General features: G+C 45.0%; 1 protein-coding gene across 1 annotated transcript in view; it reads right to left on the bottom strand.

Annotated features, from left to right (window-relative positions):
• Positions 1–21,468, bottom strand: part of fam20ca (FAM20C golgi associated secretory pathway kinase a) — a 42,348-nt gene extending 20,880 nt beyond the window's left edge. The window contains exons 1-3 of the mRNA XM_026998034.2: positions 20,123–21,468; positions 18,011–18,195; positions 15,768–15,846 (exon numbers count right to left, since the gene is read on the bottom strand). Coding sequence (XP_026853835.2) covers positions 15,768–15,846; positions 18,011–18,195; positions 20,123–20,679 — 821 coding nt within the window. The 5' untranslated portion in view covers positions 20,680–21,468. The remainder of the gene's footprint in view (positions 1–15,767; positions 15,847–18,010; positions 18,196–20,122) is intronic.
• Positions 21,469–21,830: the final 362 nt, after the last annotated feature.

Below are 21,830 nucleotides of genomic sequence, written 5' to 3'. Positions count from 1 at the left end.
GCCCAGCCATCGATGGGAAACCGAGCTGCCGTGGAGACGCAGCACTCGCGCGCTGCCCCACTGGGACAATACCACTGCCATGGAGAACAGGTGGAAAAACAGCCAGGACCTGGAGTCTAAGGGCCACCCACCCATTCTGATCTGCACAGGAAGGAAGGAAAAAACACCTCTCAAAAATCATTAAACGAGGTCAGAAACCACAGCTGGACTGCACTACCAACTCCAGAGTTCACATCTTTAATGCTCAGATCATAGGTGCTGCTCAAGTTCCAAAAGAGCAGTCGTGGTTTGGAAGTCTACAGCTTGGCACAGTGTCATGCGGTTTGGAAGTCTACAGCTTGGTACGGTGTCATGCGGTTTGGAGTCTGTAGTCACATGGGCTCATACTGAAAGCATGTCATCTCCTCAGTACAAGCCCTCATTACTCTGTCATGCCACTGAAGCTAAAGGCAGATCCTTCACCTTTTGACACTCATGTAAATCCAACATGAGTGAAAGGGGAACTTAAGAAACTACACGTAAGGGGACAGGAAAACATTTCTGTAATTTATGACAATGAATGAATTGGACTGTTTTCTTACAAATTGCAGCATGTGTTGTCCTATTTCATAAAATGCAATTCACATTTTTTCTTTCAAATGGTATAGTTAATTCAGTATATATTTTATATCTAAGGGGTTAACATAAACTGTAGCAAAATGTTATAAAATCACTAAATTAGTCATCTAACTGAAGTGTAGAGGGTACTAATTTAGTATTAAAAAGTGGTTTTAATTGTTCATTGTAATTAATGCATTTTTTAATTAGATTATTTTGCAATAGTCATGACCACATCAATTACAAACAAACTGGGTCTTGTCTGAGCCTTTCAGTCAGCGCTTTTACCACTGGCTCAACAGTGATAATAATCATCGTTTTAAATCCCACTTAACACTGACCAGCCTTGATTTTAGCTGACATGATTTCCACAGGGATGGGTGAATATAATCCAGTCTGTGTAAAGTGAATCTGGTTAGTTAATAGAGCAGCTATACACTAAAAAAACCAAACAAACAAGTAAACAAATGAACATACAAAGCATTTGTCATGACAGCATTGCTCATCTGAATGTTATTTATTTTTTTTAGAATTAAGATCCTGGTTTAAATTTTCTAGAACAAAGATCTTGGTTTTAATGTGATTAGAATGTAAAGCATGCTCCAGCTGACTTTTTGAGCTGATCTATACCTGAGGCCAGTACTGACACCCCATGCTTACCGTGGGGGAAACGTACCCGTGCGCCTGATTAAGAAAGAGCTCCAAATCACGGGATGCTGGCAGCTGCTGGCATCAGAGGCAGAGAGAATGGAAGAGAGAGAGCGAGAGAGAGAGAGAGAGAGAGAGAGAGAGAGAGGGAGAGAGAGAAAGAGAGAGAGAGAGGGAGGGGGGACATTGTCTCCATATGCCATCTGTGTCTACTTACACAGACTGTTTGAGCCTCAGAAACAGCCACAACAGGGGAGGCCTTTGGAGCACTGGGTTTCGGGTTCTATCTGCAGAGTTCGGCAGCAGCCTCAGAATGCTCTGCCGCCATCGATGGTCCCTGCCTCGGCTCTAATTAATGCAACGTGAGGCTCATTAAAATGCCATTTTCCAGCGGTGCATGAGCGATAATAGAATTGCGGTTGATTTAGAAGTGCTGTCTTTTATTTAGCCGCCTAATGAATGTGTTTATTAATTACTTCAATAACGCGCACTTTCGCTGCCGCATGAGCCCTGACGTCCCCCGTGCGCGGCAGGAGCTGTTTGCTTGAGTTCCGCTCCGGCTGCGTGACCATCGGTTACGTCCTTCGAAATGTGTCATCTGGAGGGCTGGAGCTGCTGTCAAAGTGGCCACTGGGAAAGAGCAGCGCTCCAGGGTCCTCTCGGTTGAGAGCGCCGTGGATGACAACATACCGGCCTCGGCCCGGCCGCTGGAGCTAGACCTCTTGGGACGAGAGCGCTTTAAGTTTCCAGAGTCTGTGTGTAGTGTTTTTTTCTTAAAAAAAAAAAATCTGTCAGCATCCCCGGAACCAGCAGCGGTTGCTGTGTATCCAGTCCTTAAATGGAACAAACGCATAAACAACACTTAGTGGATTGCGGTTGCTGGCCTGTCCAGGCCAAAAGGATTTAAAAACAGCCTCCTTGATCTGGACTTCGGTTGTTTCTCGTCATGTCTCCGCCTGTCCGAGGCCTTCTGCGCCACACTCGAGGGCTGTTTCGCGGTGGTCTATGTTTGTCTGGCTGACGTGAGGTTCGCCATGGCTCGGCTTGCCTCTGAATGGCGGTGACTCACTGTGGCCTCTCACTGGTGTTTAGATGGGGGGGGGTTGGGGTTCCCAGTTATGGGAAAATGCGTCGAGGAACATGCCGGCATTTGGGTCTGAGCAGAGAAATTGGTCACAAATAAAGGTGCTTTTTTTAATGATTGTGGAAGGTGGGAAGTGTCTTTATAACACATCATATTAGAGCTTCAGAGTGAGAGGCAGGTGTATTGTATTGATATGGAGGATTAGAGAGCGAGAGAGAGTGAAAGAGAGAGAGAGTTATGGAGAAGAAAGAAAGAGGATGAACAAGTGTCCCTCTCCCAAGGCAGTTCAGCTCGGCCTTGGAGTGCAGCTGGTCACGGCAGGGACAATGGCGAAATGCTGAGAAGAGCTACAGCGCAGAGCTTCTTCTGTGCAAACTCCCGCTGCAACCAAGGTAAGTAGAGTGGGGGAAAATAAGAAACGTGTTTGTGCTCGCAGATTGCTGCAGCCACTCAGCCCAATGATACATAACCCGATGATCAAAATCCAACCATCTCTGGAAGCAGGAGTTGAAAGGAACATGCAAGAAGTGAGATAATGATTGCTGTTATACTTTTTTCCTTCTGAGGGATGTTGAGCTAATGCACGGGTAAAACCGCTGTCCGATACTACGACGACTCGTCCTCATTCAAAGGAGGTGCTTATTTTTCTCTATCTTTCTCTTGGACAAAGTATGCAGGCTTAGTGCTGTAAATGTGTTGTTTGTTATTTGCATTTTTTTTATTTTGAAATGCTAACGCACTAAAATTGATACTCCAAACGGAATTCTTCAAAGCTCTACTCCGACTGCCGTTGCTGATAACTCTTTTTGCAGAACAAACGCTTAAAAAATGTAAAAAGCTTTTCATTTCTTTAAACCCAAGTGTTACAACAAAACATATAACCTCATTCTGTCTTGCGGAAAGTGCTGCCACTCAAAGCACCCGAACTCTTCTACCTTCAACACAAACAACAAACAGCTCCCATTGGCTATACACAAACAAGCCGAATTCTCAGCACATGGTTTTAATTGTCGAATCGACCAATGAGGGTACTGCTATGCAAAGAAAATGCATAAAAAGGACTCTCAGGTAAGTGCTATGTTTGATAATCGGGATGGGGATAATGGCGCTGTGAATGGAACCGGCGGTCATGGCTCTGTTCCTTTTCAAGAAGCCCCAGGATAATGAAAGGGTAAGATTTGGATCAGATTCAAAACAGACATTCCACCAATATAATTCCGTTTCACATGTATGAAATCGGTTTAGCAGCACAATATCGCACATATGCCTGACCTAATGTCAGCGAGCTGCATCACACAGGGTGACGCCATATCCCGCTACATGGAATCCTTCCCGTGGGGCTATGAGGTGGGGTTGCTGCCATGTTTATTTGTACTTTAGAATGTAGCCTCTGTGAAACAGCCAGAAAACAGTGGTACCACTTTGTTCATGTGGTCGCATCTTCTGCTCATTCACTCTCTAGCTCGCCTGACCACTGCTGCTCGCTCGTTAAGCCGGAGGGGTCAGCTTGGAACGGCGGGATTATACAGCGGCCGACAAATCCTACAGATTCTGCCTTTAAGGAAACTAGCGTGACAACATCTATCTGTTCACGTGGGGAATGGAGTGGATTTGGGGCAGGCAGTGAAATTTGGGCTCTAAGAAAAGAGGAAAAAAGAATGTCTCTCAAGTACGACTCTGCTCTCTCGGTTCTTACCGAAGAGCCGTTGAAAATAACCGTTTGCGAACACATCGCTATTAGGTCAAATGGAGCTCAACAACCAGACAAGAAATAAAGGGTGAGGAGGAAGATGACTACACCAGACTACAGATGACTTCAGAACAACAACTATTGACCACGTACTAGTTCATGACTGAGAGAAGCTGGCCAGCGGGTCCAGATAAATTTAAGATGCTTCTTAGTTGCATCCATAATTAGGACATTCATTGAACACCACAGGTGAGTACAGCATTCAGAGAAGAACACTGGTGAGTTTTGCTTTGCTTTCTCTGTGTAATATAACCTACTTGTGAGTGCCCTGGTATTGTCTCATCATAGAGAAGACTTTGGTGATGGCACAACTGTTTTTTCTGTATTTTCCTAGAACTGAGAGGTATCCACTTAGTTGCCGAGGAAGACAACTATTTACACAAGACAAACGGAATGCTATTGTTGACATGATCTGTGTCAACAACTCTCTGAATGTAAGGGAAGTACAAAGACAATAGAGGACAGATGTTTTCCAAGAAATTCAAGATTTCAAATGTATATAGCCTTCAGTGTTCCCCAGAGCAACAGAATGCATATGAAACCGATTTATTGAGTTCTGTTCCAATGCAACAGTAATGGAGCAAAAGAACTTCCAATATGTGCAAGTAACATCTTTCATGAATTGATATGTAATATTATATATACTGCAATATTCCATACACAGTCACAGCACTATTTTATACATGTGTAGTAAAATGTCATTTATCTTTTCCGAGTGTTTGAGCTGGAGACGTTGCAGGAATTTACATTGAGGCAGGTTTTAACCCTGCAAAGAGAAGAGGCCATAACATCACTGGCTGCAGCGCTATTATCTATGTCTTTGGCTTCTGTAAGAAGACCACACACCCTGCAAAACAACTGATGTTTCACAAAGACCTTAGAGATGAACTTACAGAACTGGAACATCACCAACAGGGAGATCTGGTCTTATGTGATCATTTGGGAAAACATCAGTTTCCATTGGACTACTGAAGTCTGTAAAGGGTTTGAAAGTAATGCTAGATTCACAATCTCGTTCCTTCCACTTTATTCTCCATTCTTCAACCCTATTGAGGTATTATTCTCAACATGGTGGTGGAAGATGTATGAAGAACATTTGCTTCCCACAATGGTGATGGCATGTGGTATTGCTGGTGGTATTGCTGGTCCTTCCAGGGGTGGGCTCTCTACAATAGGGGATATTCCCCCACACTCTCTAGAAGGGACATAGCACACAATGTGTGCCCTTTGGCCTGAACCCATCCAACAACACGAAGCAACACTATTTTATCAAATATTTTTCTGTTATAACCATATTCTTGTTTTGGTTTTTTTTCCATTTTACTTTGTCATATTTTTGGAGGATTTCAAAGGAGATTTGTAGTAACATTTCGATCTGTTCAATAAAAGTTAAATGCTTACGTTTTCCCTGTTTTGTCTACACTACCAGTTTCCTTTATACAAGTTTCTTGTACTGTTGATCAATTAATTCAATTAATATTTGCAATTCATATCAGAACATATTTGCTTTGGCTACAGTGTTTGCTATTGATTGCCCTAGTACCCAGTAGGCAGAAGGAGTGTCTGTATACACCGAATCTCCATTATATTAGACACCCATCCAGTAGCATGTTGGACCTCCTTTGGCCTTCAGAACCACAGTGATTTGTCATTCGGAATAGTTCTGCAGGAATCTTGGTCTATGTGGACAGGGTAACTTTTCGCAGTTGCTGCAAATAAGATGCTGGTACTGACATGCTCTGAGCAGCCTGTTCTGCCTTGTCCTAGAAACACTCTATCGGATTAAGATCCGGGGACTGTGAAGGCCAGGGAAGCAGGAGGCATGATGGGAAAACTCTGTCATGTTCCTGGAACCAATCCATGACTATCCAACACTTGTGGCATGGTACATTTTCCCACTAAAAATGTCCTTCTGCCATAGGGTAAAATTGCATTTGGCTGCAATTTGTCTGACTGTGCACCACCTGTTCAACAATTCTTGACATCGTCCTCTGACTCCTTTCATCGCCGAGTTGTTTCTTTTACTGGATCTTTTTCCTCAATCACACCACTTTCAACACCACTGCATGAGAACCCCCCCCCCCACTGGACCTGGCTAGCACTCATGACAATGTCTTGTTCTAAGTCACTCAAATCGTCCAATTTTCCCATTCTAATGTGGATTCACATCGTTTTGATTCAGTTGTTGAACAGTCAGAAAACCTGTATTGTTTGACTTTTTTTTTTCCATTTTGCCTGAAACTAGTCAATAGTTTGATATTCTGGTGGGTTTTTTATTTTTTAAATGTTTTTTTTTTAATTCATAGGTGATTAAATAAAAACCTTCCTCCATATTGAACATTAACTGATCATTCAAAGTGCAGGAACGATTCCATTTTTTTGCATTTACATTCAAGTTCCTAATTTGAATTTATTCATCCATAACAATCAGACTGATTAGAGTGCTAGCGTTTAAATGGCATGTCTGAAAGGGTAAACCATTAGCACCAGCTGACTTGCATGCGTTGCATTGTGTGTACCTGTGCATGATTAATTGCAAAAACAGGGTGTCATTATCACAGACATTAAATCCCCTGGATCAATTAGGTGGCAATTAAGGTTTGCAATTTTCTCTGTTAAATACAGTGCTCTAAAGTCTTGCCTCTCCACCCAAGCAGCTTTCAGAGCGATTACCGAGGAGGTTATGTTCTGCATAACTGTTTTTCCAACAGAGAGAGGCTGTGTGAGTTCCAGAGAGCCACACTCCTGTTCCTGATCATATGGTCCAGCCCATCACTGCTTCTGCAGACACCACAATTTGTCAGTGCAATTTGTCCTGTCTGCTTTTGACATTAAAATGAATGAATCAGCCAGTTGGGGGGGGGGGGGCACTTGCACCCAGTCTCCAGAGGCCCAGCGAGATATGAAGCACTCCTGAACCATCAGCCATCTGATCTCCACCTGGGATGCATCCACTGGGCCAAACTGCGTGAGATATCAGGCAGAGATAATGGCAGAAACTACAGCACCTGTTGAAGGCTGCAGCAGGATTAAGGTGTTTCGGACTGTTGTGAGATACTCACGGTGCCTTTGGCCCTGGACGGAGGGCGTCAAAGCACTGAGAACATGCAACACATGAGGACTGGAGGGACCACAGAATGGATGGACCATGCAGAGGGGCACCTCCACTCATAAACAGCCTGGCAACTAACAAAAACCACAGGGAAGGCCTGTGTTCCAGTGGAGAGGAGGCTCCTCCGCCACAGTCTACTGCCTTCAGGATGAGTGTGGAGAGACAAGCTAGAGACAAGTATGGTAATAGAAGCAACACCTAGCAGCTCATTATCGTTATCAACGGAGTGGATAGGAACACACAGATGGCAATGATTGTCCAGCACAAGACAACTTGACAGCTCCCATTAAAAATGATCGACATCGCAGGCTTGACTAAAGGCAAAACAAAAGAGATCACTTTTCATATTCTTATTTAGTATGTTTAGCAACATTTTCTGGTGTGATCTGCATAGTCTGAACACTTTCAAACAGCTGACTACAACTGAGTCAATGGGAAAACAAAGCAAAAATTCCAAAAATGTCCCGAAATGTTCCTCAAATGGTCTGAAAACATCCTCAGAATGTCCTGAAAACAAAGGCCTTCAGCCAGCTATTGGTTGGGTAGTAGGACCACTGAGGTTCTTAATATACAACCGTACCAGTTGCTTCTGTGACGCACTTCACTTTGTCATCGACAGTTCAGCGGTTTGAGAGCGAAGGAAGCAGGTCCTGAAGAGAAGGAGGGTGGAGTGAGAGAACGAGAGGATGTCAGCCACAGAGCTCAGGCAGGGGAGAGGGAAAAAGAGAGAAAGCACAAAAGAGAGGAAGAGAGGAAGCGAGCGAGAGGCTGCTATCAAAATGTGTTCTGACTGCTTGCCATCTTGAGGACAGAATGGCTGCCCAGGGAATGAGGGGTGAGACTGGGGAAAGGGGAGGAAGAAGAGGTCATTTCAGATGCGCAATCCACGCCACTCGAACGAATGTGGGGCGGTGGGGGCAGCATAGCTGTTGAGATCCAGGAAGCGGAGCTGCGATCGTTTCAGTCTGAGCTGTGGAGCAGATGTCTTCAAAGCCTCACACACAGCCTGTGCCACTGGGCTCCAGGTTGGGGATAGGGGCGGGAGCTGCACCACTCTCTAAAATGAAACATCATCTGGCACTTCTGATTCGCTTTGGCCTCCCAAGCCAGCCAATCCACGCGCTTCGAGTTTCTGATGCCACAAAGACAGAAATTATTTTCCCTGTTATCTTTCGCATGTGACTTCCCCTGTTATCTTTCACACATTACGGGCGTGCTGAAGCTGACAAACACACTCTGTAATTCCCTGCATTCACAGTGTCTAATATTTCAGCCGAGAATTTATTCATATCCTTACATAACAGCCAAGAAAAGGATATAAGAAATCAAACTTCTGTACAGACTTTAACCAATCTGATGAAAGTTCATTAAACCTTGTTGCTTCTCTGGTGAGGAAGTGTTTGGAAGAACTGCGCTGGCTACATGGAGCTGCCAGCACAGCCTGATCTAACAAATTGATGCCTGATGCACTGAGACAGTCTATTGTGAGCGTCCTAGTTTCCTGGCACCAAGGGATGCTGTGTGTGTGCGTGTGTGTGTGTGTGAGAGCGCACTGTGAAACCTGACCCTACGCCCAAGCTCGACTAGGCCGCCACAGCGATGGCTATCAGAGAGGAGGGATCAATCTAGATCGCGGTGTGCAGAGAGGGTGTCGCACGTCGCGTGAAGACTGCTCACGTGGGACGGCTGATCAGGGCCCGGATGCCCTGCGCCGGACTCCAAGGTTCGGCTGTCGCAGGCGCGACTCGCTTGCTCTCGGGGACAGACGAGGCGACGTCTTTGTCAAGTCAAAGGGGCTCAAATGGTGTTCTGGCCTGTCTTACATTCTTTTGTGTTCTTCTCGCCACTCCCCAAGGGCTCCAGACAGATGGGGGGGGGGGGTGTGGAGAGGTATAGCAGCAGCCTCACAGTAGCATGTCCGCACACGACAAGAACGACACAGTTCAACTACAGGACAACGAAACATGATGCTACATAAAATCCGCTGCCATGCTACAGCTCGTAGGTGTAGAAGGAACTAGATCACACAAAACTGGTTTGTGGGGTTGTGAGCACCATTTCTACACTTTTTCCACCACGAGCAGCCATGTGGATTTGGACGGATTATTCCTCGCCTGTACAGCTGGATTTGATGGTGTGTGTAGTCATGGCTGCAATCCCTACGTTCTTGCCCAGCAGACACGCCTTTGACCACCGACTCCGCCTACTCTGCCCACACCCGGGCAGGACTGGCCCCACTTCACGTGTGTTGCCCCACTTCACGTGTGTGTTTTCGCGCCGCATGACCCCGCCTGCCACGGGGCTGGGCGCGCTCACACGCTCCCTGCAGCTGCTCCGTTCCTGGTGAATCATTTTAGCACGGACTAATGCGGCTGTTACGGCCCAGAAAGCGCATAAATAACCCCTTCCCCTTTTATATCGAGTTAAACCCATCAGGACAGCTGAACGGAAGACATGGGAGCAAAGGCTTGCTTGAGTCATGCACTGAGCTTCCGCCAGCAGTCGCTTTCCAAGCCCTGTATGAATAAAGACTCCCCGCTCACTTTGAAGCCTGCAAACGCGTGCGAGTCTTGACATGAGCCATGAATTAAAATAAATAAATAAATAAATAAATAAATAAAAACAGGGGAAGGAACGGAGGCTGCATTTTATAACCCCTCCACGCGTGTGGGCATCGGAAAGGCAGATTTCCTCGCACCGTATACAACGCACTCTCTCGGGGAGCCAGAGGCTGTGGCTAGGCTGAGCGCCTGCACGGCGTGCCGGACCCGTCTCCAGACCCATCTGCATCGCCTGCCGTGTCCACGGGGCCGGCCGGATGTGGCGTGGCCTGCCGCTCTGGCATGCAAAAAAAAACAAAAGCTGCAGAGGAGAACGAATCTCCGCACTTCGGCCATTGTGGTCAATCAAATCTGAAGGGTTCATTTCTGGTAGACATGCATTTAAGCAGAGAGTGGAAGAAAAACATCAAAGGAGGCTCAAACTTGGCTCTGCGTTTAAGGACAGGTGAGCACTTCCCTTTCATGTGAAAGCCTGTTTTTGTAGTAGCAGCTTGGCAGTTGATTTGATGTGATGTACATGTCATCCCAGTTCTTCAGCCACTGAGTAAAAGGCTGAAAAATTAGCTTCAGATATATCAACATGCACACACACACACACACACACACGCACACACACACGCACGCACGCACGCGCACGCACGCACGCACGCGCACGCACACACGCACGCACGCGCACGCACACACACACGCACGCACGCACGCACGCATGCACACATAATGAAAAGCAATACAGAATCTGAACTGGCCAAACTTCTAACCTTGCGCTTTTCCTGACACCCCTATTCAGTCTGTAGCCCTGGACCTGGCAGTGCTCAGTGATGTGGAAGAATTAAACCCTTCAGTGAGTTCAGCTAGCATTCCCTCTCTCTCATGGCAAAGTGGGTCCCACCAGCAGACCTTTAAATGGAGAGGGAACGAGAATAAAACACTTTTATTTCCACTGAGATGGAGCAGGAGAGAGAGAGAGCCTGAATGAAACTGTAGGTACCTGAATCTCCTCTGTTCGCTCCTTCTCTCTCTCTCTCTCTCTCTCTCCCTCCCTCTCTCTCTTCCCCTCTCTCTCTCTCTCTCCCTCCCTCTCTCTCTCTCTCTCTCTCTCTCTCTCTCTCTCTCTCTCTCTCTCTCTCTCTCCCCCCCCCCCACTCTGTTCTCACAGGCTGTGAGTTTCTGCTGCAGCAGACATTGTCGTTATTTCCCTCACTACATGCCTGCAGATAGATTTGCATCCAGCTCAAAGCAGCAGCACATCAAAGGAGGCTTTGATGCACCCTGTGGATGGAGAGAGAGAGAGAGAGAGAGAGAGAGAGAGAGAGAGAGAGAGAGAGAGAGAGAGGTAGGCAGGCCTCCTGGAATTACTTGGCCCTTTTAACAGCTAAAGAAATCTATAGTCAGCTATAAGTACGGAAGAGAGAGTGATGGGGTGGGTGGGTAAGAGGAAGTACCTGTGGACTTAGCAACAAAGCAACGGGGGGTTCCCTGTGGTGTGGAAAAGTCCGTGTGGGTACGTAGGATGGGACCAAGGCTCCATGGCTGCTTTTAACATGGAATACTAGCTAAGCTCAAGATAACTTGCTGACTGAAATATGTGTTTAATGTTTGTCATAACTGCACACTTCCCTTGCTGATTGACTCAAAACCAGAACCAGATTTTGCTAGCTGCACAAATTACTTTATTTCATATATATTGTTTGCTTTATGCCTGCAAGGTGTATTTACTTAGTGAGTATAACTAAACACTGAAACACTGCACTGGTGATTAGTCAAAGTATTTAATTACTGTTTTACTATGTACAAGCTGGCAGACAAATCTCTGTCTTATATCGAATACTGCAGGTATTATGCACATGCCTACAATTTGTTACAGGTGTATAGACCTCATTAGGATGACTAACTATTAGGATGGATGAATGAATGAATGAGTGAATTAAGCTATATGTATATAGCGCCTTTCGAGGAACCCAACGTCACTTTACAAGTAACATAAACAGCTTTTACATCCAGTCACACACTGGTGGTTTAGGATGGCTAAATATTAGGACAATGAGCATTACTTAAACATATGGGTAAGAGTGCCCTACTATTATTCAACGTATGGGTGAAAAACAAAGCTACTACTTTTAAAATGACCTTAAAGGCCCATTAAAGGCCCCATCGTGTCACGTATGCTCTTTTCAACAAGCGTACACTTTCCTTGTGCGCATTTGTAATATGCAGGTTTTTTCCCTCCAGTTTCTGTTGGGCTGTGTGTGTGTGCAGATTATAAAATAAGATCTAGGATGCAGTCATCTTAAATCTGTTTGTCACGCTCCCTTTGCTACAACCTGCATCTGTCCGACTTCACTCCACTTTCGAAAGCTGAACACCTCTTCCTTATCACTGTTTCCAATCAAGCTGTGCTATAAATAGGAAAGAATGTTTGACAGGTCTTGTTTCTGTGCCCACATCCCATGTTTGCAGGTTCTCCTGGTTAATATGACCTCATTTGTTGTTTCTGTGATTATATTTTGCCATTAAAACACAGACACAGTAGAGGAGTTTGAATTCAGCGTTCTACTCATCTGCATCCTGACCCAGCAACGAAGTATCATGCGCATGCCCTCCTCGTCTGACCCAGCCCAGTCGCTACACAGGAATTTATGCACACACAAAGGTTCATGTGTTTTCATGCTGGTGGCCATTTTTGAACTAAACGTATCCAGGACTGAATCCAAGGTGATGCATCCTCTGCTCACAGGTACCCCAGAACCACTTCCCATAGCGAACAGCTACATCTGTATATTGATTTTACTGCAGACTTGATACCTCCACCACTGTACGAGTGGCAGTAGACATCCCCGTCTGCAACTGTTGATCCTCACCACATACCATACTTCAGAAACACTACCAGACTAAACACTACCAGACTTCAGAAACACTACCAGACTTCAAAAACACTACCAGACTTCAAAAACACTTTTCTATCAGGTGTTTTGTCACTTCTGCCGGCCAGGAGCTTCGCCATTTCTCATACTCTCATAAATTTAGTTCATATGAGCGAGCCATGTCAGATTGAGTAATCACCCGTAACTTTACCACACTGTTGTGAGTTCCCTACGTAAGCAGCTCTGTTTGTAGGAGAGCACATGTTCATGAGAACTGTGAAGTAGCATAAGCAATGCCACAAAACACCTTATAAAGATGAGACCAACCCCCTCTCCCCAAGCATGTAAGGGGGGAGTGTAAAAATGGGGTAAAATAAGCAACTTTCCTGCTTTGAGATCAGTAAATTAAAACATAGCAGCATTAACAATAAGGATACGAAGGCTGCTGGTGTTGTTTACGCTGTGACATAAGATAACAGAACTAAGAAGACCTGGTTCGATATGAAATTAGATCAATAAAAATCTAGCCAAAACAAGGTGTCACATGATCAAAACAGGAGGGCGTCATAGGAAGACGGATGAGCGAATAGGTGTCATGAGAAGTCATGTGGCACTGTCAAGCTCAACAACTGAGAACTACTCCCTGGAGAGCAAATGTAAATACCAACATCACGAAGTGTTAAATGGCATAGATTAATTTTAAGTGGATGCCATTATTCCACTGTATATAAAGTTAATAGGCCTGTGCTACATCACAGCGTAGCAGGCCTTAGCAGATTAGACTAACGGCTGTTTTCGAGATTTAGATTGCTATGGCAGTGGTTCCTATGAGTGATTCTTGCATGAGGCCCACCATCACTGATCAAAGCTAATGGCAAGGCAGCGAAGCTAAAGTCAGAATGAATGTTACCTGCTTCGCTGTCATGGTAAAAGGAACAGTGACTTGGTCAAGTATGTAAACAACCTTTTACAAGTATGTAAAATCACTGCCAGGTAGTGATGTCATTCCATCAGGCTTGGATATCACTGCATCGCGATATGTCAATCCATACAGTGGATGACAGATTCCACCATAGCAAAAAAGGCCAGGGTGGGCCATCAGTAGACATACGCAACAGGCTATCAATGCACAGGAGCACTAGAATAGTGACCAGGGGGGAAAGTCTGGTTAACCACTAGGGGATGAATTAACTAGGTAAGATACAAGCTCCTACTCCTATCACTTTTATCCAAAGTGGAATTATGACTAAGTACAACTTGAGGGTTAAGGGTCTTTCTCGCTCAGTGGCCCAACAGTGGCAGGACTTGAACCAGCAACCTCAAGTACCTTTACCACTGAGCTACCACTGCCCCATTCATAAGTGTAAGTTACTTTGGATAAAAGCGTCAGCTAAATGCCTATCACTTACTATTTATACATTCTTACTGCACTTGTTTTATATTTTGAAAACGTGAAATGCACACAAAAAGGTGCAACGCGGAACAACAGCAAACGAGAACAAAAAGCAATTAAAGTAAAATGGGCAGCTCAGACCTGGCAATGTTGCAGCTACTCTGTGTCAGCCTTTGCCCCTGAACCAAATGGTGTGGTGGCATTCACCTCAGCACTCTGGGCTAAGCCAGACAGGAGTCGCACGGAGATATGAGTTAACCGCTCGTGGTCCGATTTTGTAGTCACAGCAGTGCTTGAGTTCTCACAGAAGGAGTTATCTGAATGCAGTGCCTTAAGCCATGTACTACAGATACAAACACACACTCAACATTTCCAAAGAGGAGTAAACAAGACATTCTGGAGCTGAATTCCAAAACACCGTGAAGTGAACTTCTGGTGATGTTTACCTTCGCAGCTGGCGCTCTGCTTGTATGTGATGGCATTAGGCATGTAATGTGTAATGGCACGAAACAGAAGAGGAGAATGTGAACTGGAAAACGGAAGTCAACAGACAGACTTCTCCAAAAGAAGGAGATTCAAGAGAATGTTTCTGTGGTTCTGTATCACAAAGGCCTGCGAGATGTGTCTTCTTATGGTTTTCATTGCAACCACAACCCAACCCAAATGTTTGGGCACCGAGGCACCCATGCAAAAGCAAAAGGATGAGGGTATTTACTTTTTCTGAAGTTTGAGAACATCAGGTATACTTTCAATGAACAAGGCCATAACAGCAGACACCGAGATAAACGTAGCAATGCAGGTTAGTTTGTTTACACCAGTGAGCATTTGTGGTAAATAAAACGTAATGAGTCATAATCTACTTGGAGTAAATTATTTATAAATTCTGTATACAAAAGGACAATTGGTGCTTTGTTTTATCTGCTTGGTTGAGATTTTGTAGATGATGGTCCAGCAGATTTGATGTGAGTTCAGAATTTTGGAAATGGAAGAATTTGTTCTAATTTAATAAAACTTGTTACAACAATTGACAAAAAAACAAACAAAAAAACCTCCAAAACAAAACCAGAAACACTTATCAACTCCGAAGCCCTGCAGTGTGAGAGAAAACACAACTTTGATGGTCTGGTTGCTGCGGTAAAGGATACTCTGATTAAAAGGGGTGGACAACAGTCTCTGGGCAAAGGAAATCAAGCATCCCGGAGCAATTTGTTCGTGAGTAAGCAGGGTGGCAGTTTGGTCTCAGTTGGGCGAGTCTTTTGACACAGACTGACTAATTCAGCATGGCTATATGTGCGGTTCCCTCTTCCGCTGGCAAACATCCCCAAGAGCTCATGACGGCTCCTCTCTCGTTTTAATTATCACACAGGCCCGGCGATGTTAATTAAAAACAGACTGATCATTACCCACTAGGAAAGATCATACGGATGCTTGGGCGGATCTGAACACGACGAACCAAGCACGGACATGGAGAGTGCTCTTACAGGAAGTGCTTTAAGCAAAATACAATCTGAGAGCAAGCCATTCATATGTAGGGCTTAAGTGTAATGCTTCTATCAGTGGGTCTTTAAGAGTATGCAGGCAGTACATACTCACTTCCGTATTTTGCTTGGGATCAGGCATAGAGTTTTGGATATGCTCCTGTCTGTGTATACAGAGCAGGCTTGTGAAATGTTTTGTGTTTCCTGTCTGGTGTGGAAACACTGGATTACACTAATCGACATGCGTTAGAGATGATAAACCTGTGCCTTCTGTGCTACTTACTTCATTGGCTTGAAGAGGGCTTGTCCATAGTTCTGGAATGTCATGATGAGTTTTAGCTGAGTACCACCAGACTTCATAGCTGTTGGGAAGAACAAACCCCTTTTAAGGTTGTATCTTCAGTGACAAGAGCAAAATTTATTATTACAAGAGTAGCAGAGAATAGATTAATGCACACACACACACGTACACTCATACTTGAGAATATACACTTAACAGTATGCTTACACAAACACACACACAAACACACACATGCATGCGCACGCGCGCACACACACACACACACACACACACACACACACACACACACACACATACACACACAAATCCATTTTCTCTACATCAGTCATGCCAAATGCTTTTCTCACTGACTCATTTGTGTACACACAGATGCACTAAATCCATGCTGGTAAGAATCCTGGTAGACAAACAATGACTTTTTCACTGCATATTTTCCAACCTCTTCACAATCTCTAACAGTGAGAAGTTATGCCTTGACTCATAAATATACAGTCTAATTCCACATGCAGACAAGCGGACATCTGCCGGTATCTAGGCTGGAGCCGTGGTAATAAAGTCTCTGTTGGCCCATCAGTGGAGATGCAACAACGTTGTAGGCTTCTCATGAGTGTTGTACTCCGTTGTGCTCCTTGGCTGTGACTGTCCTATTTTACAGATAATATATTGTCAGTGATCTGTAAATAGTTTTGTTGATTGTAGTCTATTACAGTAGACATAATATTTCACCACATTGGTAAAATCGTGTATCGCACAATATGGGTGTTTAAGAACTTCCATGAGGTAGAAATCTTGATAACAGGGCAGCTTATGTTGAGAATGGGCCATCTCTTTTCAGGCAGCTGTACTTCAAGAGAAGACTTGACAAACAGAGGCTAGTGCTCACTGGCGTTTGCTCTAGTTCCAGTTGTTAAGGACCAGGATACACAAAGACCGCAAAGATGAGAAGACCAGCAATCTAGGAGCTTTTGGCACAGCTATGTCAACAAACAGGAGCAACAACAGGAGCAAAAAACATTGTCTGTATTCAGGTAGTGACTGACGGGAGATGGGGAAGCAGATTAATATTAAGTGAAAGGGCGGGGCTGTAGCGGAATGGGGTGGGGCATAGGTAGGACATGGTAGAGCACCTGAGGGCATGCCATGGCACATATACACCCTGCCCTTGCAATGGCTTTTTGGCTGATCCTTTAATTCCTTTATATACGCATACTACAAAGTCACCGTCTTGTGCAATGCACACTTAAAGCAGTGGTATGCAGATTACCCAGTCCAACAGCATTAACACCTTGTACTGAGCACAAGCTCTTCTTTCACAATGGCCCTGAAAAAAAAGCCATCGCAAAAGTGCAATGTCTTGGCCCCGCATGTGCACACTAAACAAGGCTTTCACACTAATAGGTAAACTATTAATAGTGCACAAAAAGTAACTATTGCGGCAAAGGTATTAACTGGATGTTCACTAGTTGTATCTGGTTAACAGAAAATCAACTGCTGCTCTGAAATGAGAATTCATTATTCCAATCATCTCCAGTGTCATTATAACACAGTCTCAATAACCATAATCAATTCTACTCTGTGTTGTAATGTCAAAATTCATTGCATTTTTTCTAGGCTTCATACAATGTGTTAAAACAGTGACTAGCTTTAAGATGCATGGTTGAATGGCCTTAGCATGGGAAGTCTGATTTCCCTGATCGAGGGACTGATGTGTGGTGCAGCAGGACAGTGAGAACATGCTGCTGACAGACAGAGAGTGATTGCGTTGGCACTCACGCAGAACTATGGCCATGTATGTACTCAGCTTTATTTAATGGTTGTTTGTATTCAGTGGTTACTGCAAAAGCGCACACATCCATAAGACACACAGACACACACACACACACAGGAATAAGGAGATAACCCATTCCTCAATTTTACACTCCAAATCAAGCTCTCCATAATGTGCGCACACACACACACACACACACTCACACGCACACACACACACACACACACACTAGTACAAGCTACTATCATTAGCCCTACAGCTCTGAAATTTCATTGCTATTCACCCTCAGCTCCACTTGGAGCAGAAGTGACCTAGTTGGCATTTGCCATACCCTAATGGTTCTAAAACACTTGGCAAAAATTACTCTCTTGAGCACTACAATATTAAAAAAACAAACAAGCAAACAAGCAAGTAAACAGGATGCAGCAGCTGCACACGCGTGCCGTGGCACCCTCACCTACGCTGGTGATTCGCTGGGTCTGCAGGTTCTTGAGCAGAGCCTCCACCACGGGGCTGTGTCGAGAGTAGAGCTCATAGCGGCTGACGCCCAGGTGGAAGCGCAACCAGTTGGGGTACGATTCTGCAGCCACTTCCCTTGTCGGGCTATATGCCTCTTCCTCCTCTTCGTTCCCGTCATTGTGCCTGGGAGTGAAGGACAGCGCAGGGCATTAGGCTCTGATAGCAGCACCTGATGCTCTCACCATGGAGGAGGGAGCGAGATAATGACACCAATAAAAGCAGCCATCATTTTTCTTTGGAGTGTGAAGGATCCATGTGGTGATGGTAATGACCATTTCATCCAAACAGGCAATGAGGAGCATTGTTGAAGCTTACCTATGTAGTAATTCCAGACTTTCTTCATAGACTGTTTTTGACTGATTTGTTAATGTACACTTCTGTTGACTTTAACTGTCACAGTACAATGCCAAGTATAATTTTCCAGCAGGCCACTGGCCAATTTTGACGTGTCATCACACTGCACTAATTAGTCAATTCATTACATTCAGTTATTGAGCCCACATTGCCAGACTTGAAATCCCACTTTGACTTCATCCCTCTTAGATTAATGCAAATGATACAAAACGAAGACGCTTATTGTACGTAAAGCTGCTGATGTTGTTTTTTTTTTCTGCCTTACATTTTTCAGATTCCTTCCCCGTTCTGCAGAAGCTTGGACCACATTTCACTTCAGCTTCCCCTTCAAATGTATATTTTTTTCACAACGTTAATCTTGATGACTACATTTATTTCTCCGTTCACGCTTCCCAGATTGGCTCCACTGGAGAACCTGCTTTGCAGTCACGCCTCTGTGTAAGGCTCCACCTAGGAATTATGTCAAAAGAGGGGCCCTTGTATGTAATGCCTTTCCATCCCACCTTTGGGGGGGCATGCCTTATTCAACAGCACACCGACAGCGTACAGCAGCTACTGCGGTTGGAAGGGCATGTGCTATCAGGGAGTTTACACCTTTTTTTAAGACACCTGCATAGCACCTCAGTCACTGACATGTGGTTTGGATTCAGGATGATCTGTGATGTTTTCATGCAAAGACGTGCTGAGGAAATAGAAGCAAAACCAAATATATAGAGGATTTTTAAAGTATGGTTCAACATTAATGGCAGAGAAAATATCAGAAAACTTACAGTGCTTGGAAGATTTAATGCCTGAGGTTCAGTTCTTCCTGTCATTTGGCGATTCACAAAGTGCTATAACCATAATATTTGCTGAGGTGTTGAACCTGTTTCATACCACTGTAAAGTATGTGGGTGATCTGATAAGCAGTGACTTCATGGGTGGCGTTGTTTTGGTACCTTCTGTCTCTTTTCAACATCTTCCCCCTGCTGTAACATATAGCCACTGGGAAAAGCTTTGGACTGAAATATGAATTAAATATTAAATATTGATGTCTGATCTATGAAATAAAGGTAACAGGTGTAATATTAATTTGGTTTTCCTTGTACACCAAAATGTACAAATGTCCAGAACAGACAACAACTATTCTACAAAACACATGAATATCAGGATGATAAAAGACCCTTCGTGTGTCATAGCCTTCACGGTCGGACTTGTTAATTAACCTAAACTGAATTCGATGAACATACTGCTGCCCCCGGTTATTTTATTTAGAGACAGTAGAGTAGCAGAGGCGGAGTAGTAAGATGGAGCTGTCCGTAAGGAGCGTAAGGAGCCGGAGTAATGAGCTGGAGCGATCCGAGGTGGACAGACAGACACTCTGGGTGAAGTGAAAGCAGAAAGTAAGCCGACGGAAACAAAAGACAAGTCACAAGCTCGACAGATCACACAGCCGAGTAGTGAGGGCGGAAAAAGTCAAAGAAAGTAATAGAAGCATGAATGATCTTTATTCAGGGGGAAAAAAAAACTTTACTTTTAACGTAGTTACGTGTTTTACACGTCTAAGGCGGAAAGTAGAGACGTTTGATTACAAGCAACCTACATGTGTAGTGTAAAACGATCAACACCGCACCTGACACTCAGTATAATGCGACTTTTACTATTCAAGGGGCCGGATCAACGTGGAATATAAATATCCATTTGTTAGGTGTCTTACCATTCTTGATTCCCTGCAGTTTTCGGATAAAATCTTATGTCGGCATTGACGTTAAACAACGTGTCATCGTCTGTGAGCGGCGGCAGCTCAGTCTTGTAAAGGGGGTGCTCATACAGAGCGGAAAGTCTCCCGGCACCCTGCGCAGGCTGCTTCCCGCCGCTCGCGTCCTTGATCAGGTTTCGCTGGCTCTCAGGACCCGGTGCGACAGCTTTTACTCTTTTGAAAGGCTCCGCTTTGTCCCCGTTGACCGGGACCTTCTCCAAAGACTGAGAGGTGAGATTGGAATTTGGCTCGTTGCTGAAATCTTGCAGTATTCGCAAAGTGTGCTTGTTAGGCCACCCGGGATCCGCGGCGGATCTTGCGCGTTGTTTCGCCCAGTTGCGCGGCTCTTCGCTCGGGCTATTGGCGCAGGTACAGTCTCCACCGCCGGAGTTCGAGCCGGCCGCTCGCTTCTCTAGTTTCGGTAACAGGTCTATCATGATGTGCATGGTGCACGCTATAAGAAAGACCATGAGAATCAACACTCGGAATTTACGGAAGAGTATCATCTTCATCATCCTAAACAGAAGCTGGTGTGGTTTATTTCGTGGGTTGCTGCCCGTCTGAGCACCACATTACTATCAACGTTTTAAAGATGTTGAATAAAAAAAACACCATGTGGCGTTTTCATTTCAAGCGTAATCCACGCAGTGTTAGGGCATGCTCTGATACGACCAGAATTCCTCCTTCGCATGCACGTCTAGTATAGAAGGAATGATCACTTAAGAAATATTCCCTGTCGGCATTGTCGCGCGCGGCGCGCTTGGAAGCCACGTCTCACGCGCAGGGTGCTCGCCGAAATCAGAGGCAGTGGGCTGCGGACCCGTCGCCGCGTGCCATCTCACACCCGTGCACAGCCCAGCTCACACCGAAACTGGATCAGTGCAGCCCAGTTCCTCGCTGAGCGGTAAAAGCCGCGGATGCACTCGGTACCGCCAATGTCCAAGTAAATAACTGCGCTAAGGCAAAAGAATCAAGTCCCAGTACAGAGGGGTTAAAAAAAAACACAAGAAAAAGTCGTCCGATAAGAGATAATGGCGTGGGAAATCTTTGTGAATATGGACAAGAATGTAATTACGTTTCCGCCTCGATCGGAACGCCGTTGCACCGTCGTGCGCCTGCGAAACCCCGAAAGAGCGCCGTGACAGGTGTCGATATATCCACGCACTCCTGTCCCGAGGTCAGTCCTCGCACAGCCGAGTCGCACTAGTGCTCTTTCGGGGTGGGTGTGTTAAATATCACGATGAAGCCCTTCTCAAGACGCGCGTCACTGGGACGAGATTGGCTGCGTCTACATGCAAGCAGCAATTGAGATTTGAGGAAAGCTACGAATACCGTTTTGAAAACACCAGCAACTTGCAACTCCTGTCTAAGCAAGAAGAGGGCGTTACTGTACAGAGCCTCTTTATTCTCAGCCCAGTCCCCTCAGCATAACCGCTGGCCGACACTGGCTCTATGAAGCCGTATTCGAATAAGGCACACGTCGGCAGAAAGAGAGAGATACCCTTAAATGTGCCAGACGAATGAAATGTATTTCTGTCCCAACTGAATAACTTGGTTATCTTTTGTTTCTATAAAACATGCAAGTAATCCTTCAGACGTTTTATATTTTTTTTAACTGAAAGCACACAACATCACAAGGAGGGAGAGAACACATGCTACTCACTAC

Source organism: Electrophorus electricus, chromosome 1, assembly GCF_013358815.1.
Source record: "Electrophorus electricus isolate fEleEle1 chromosome 1, fEleEle1.pri, whole genome shotgun sequence".
Lineage (NCBI taxonomy): Eukaryota > Metazoa > Chordata > Actinopteri > Gymnotiformes > Gymnotidae > Electrophorus > Electrophorus electricus.
Note: the sequence above shows the minus strand (reverse complement) of the source record. Positions and strands in the feature narration are given on the sequence as shown.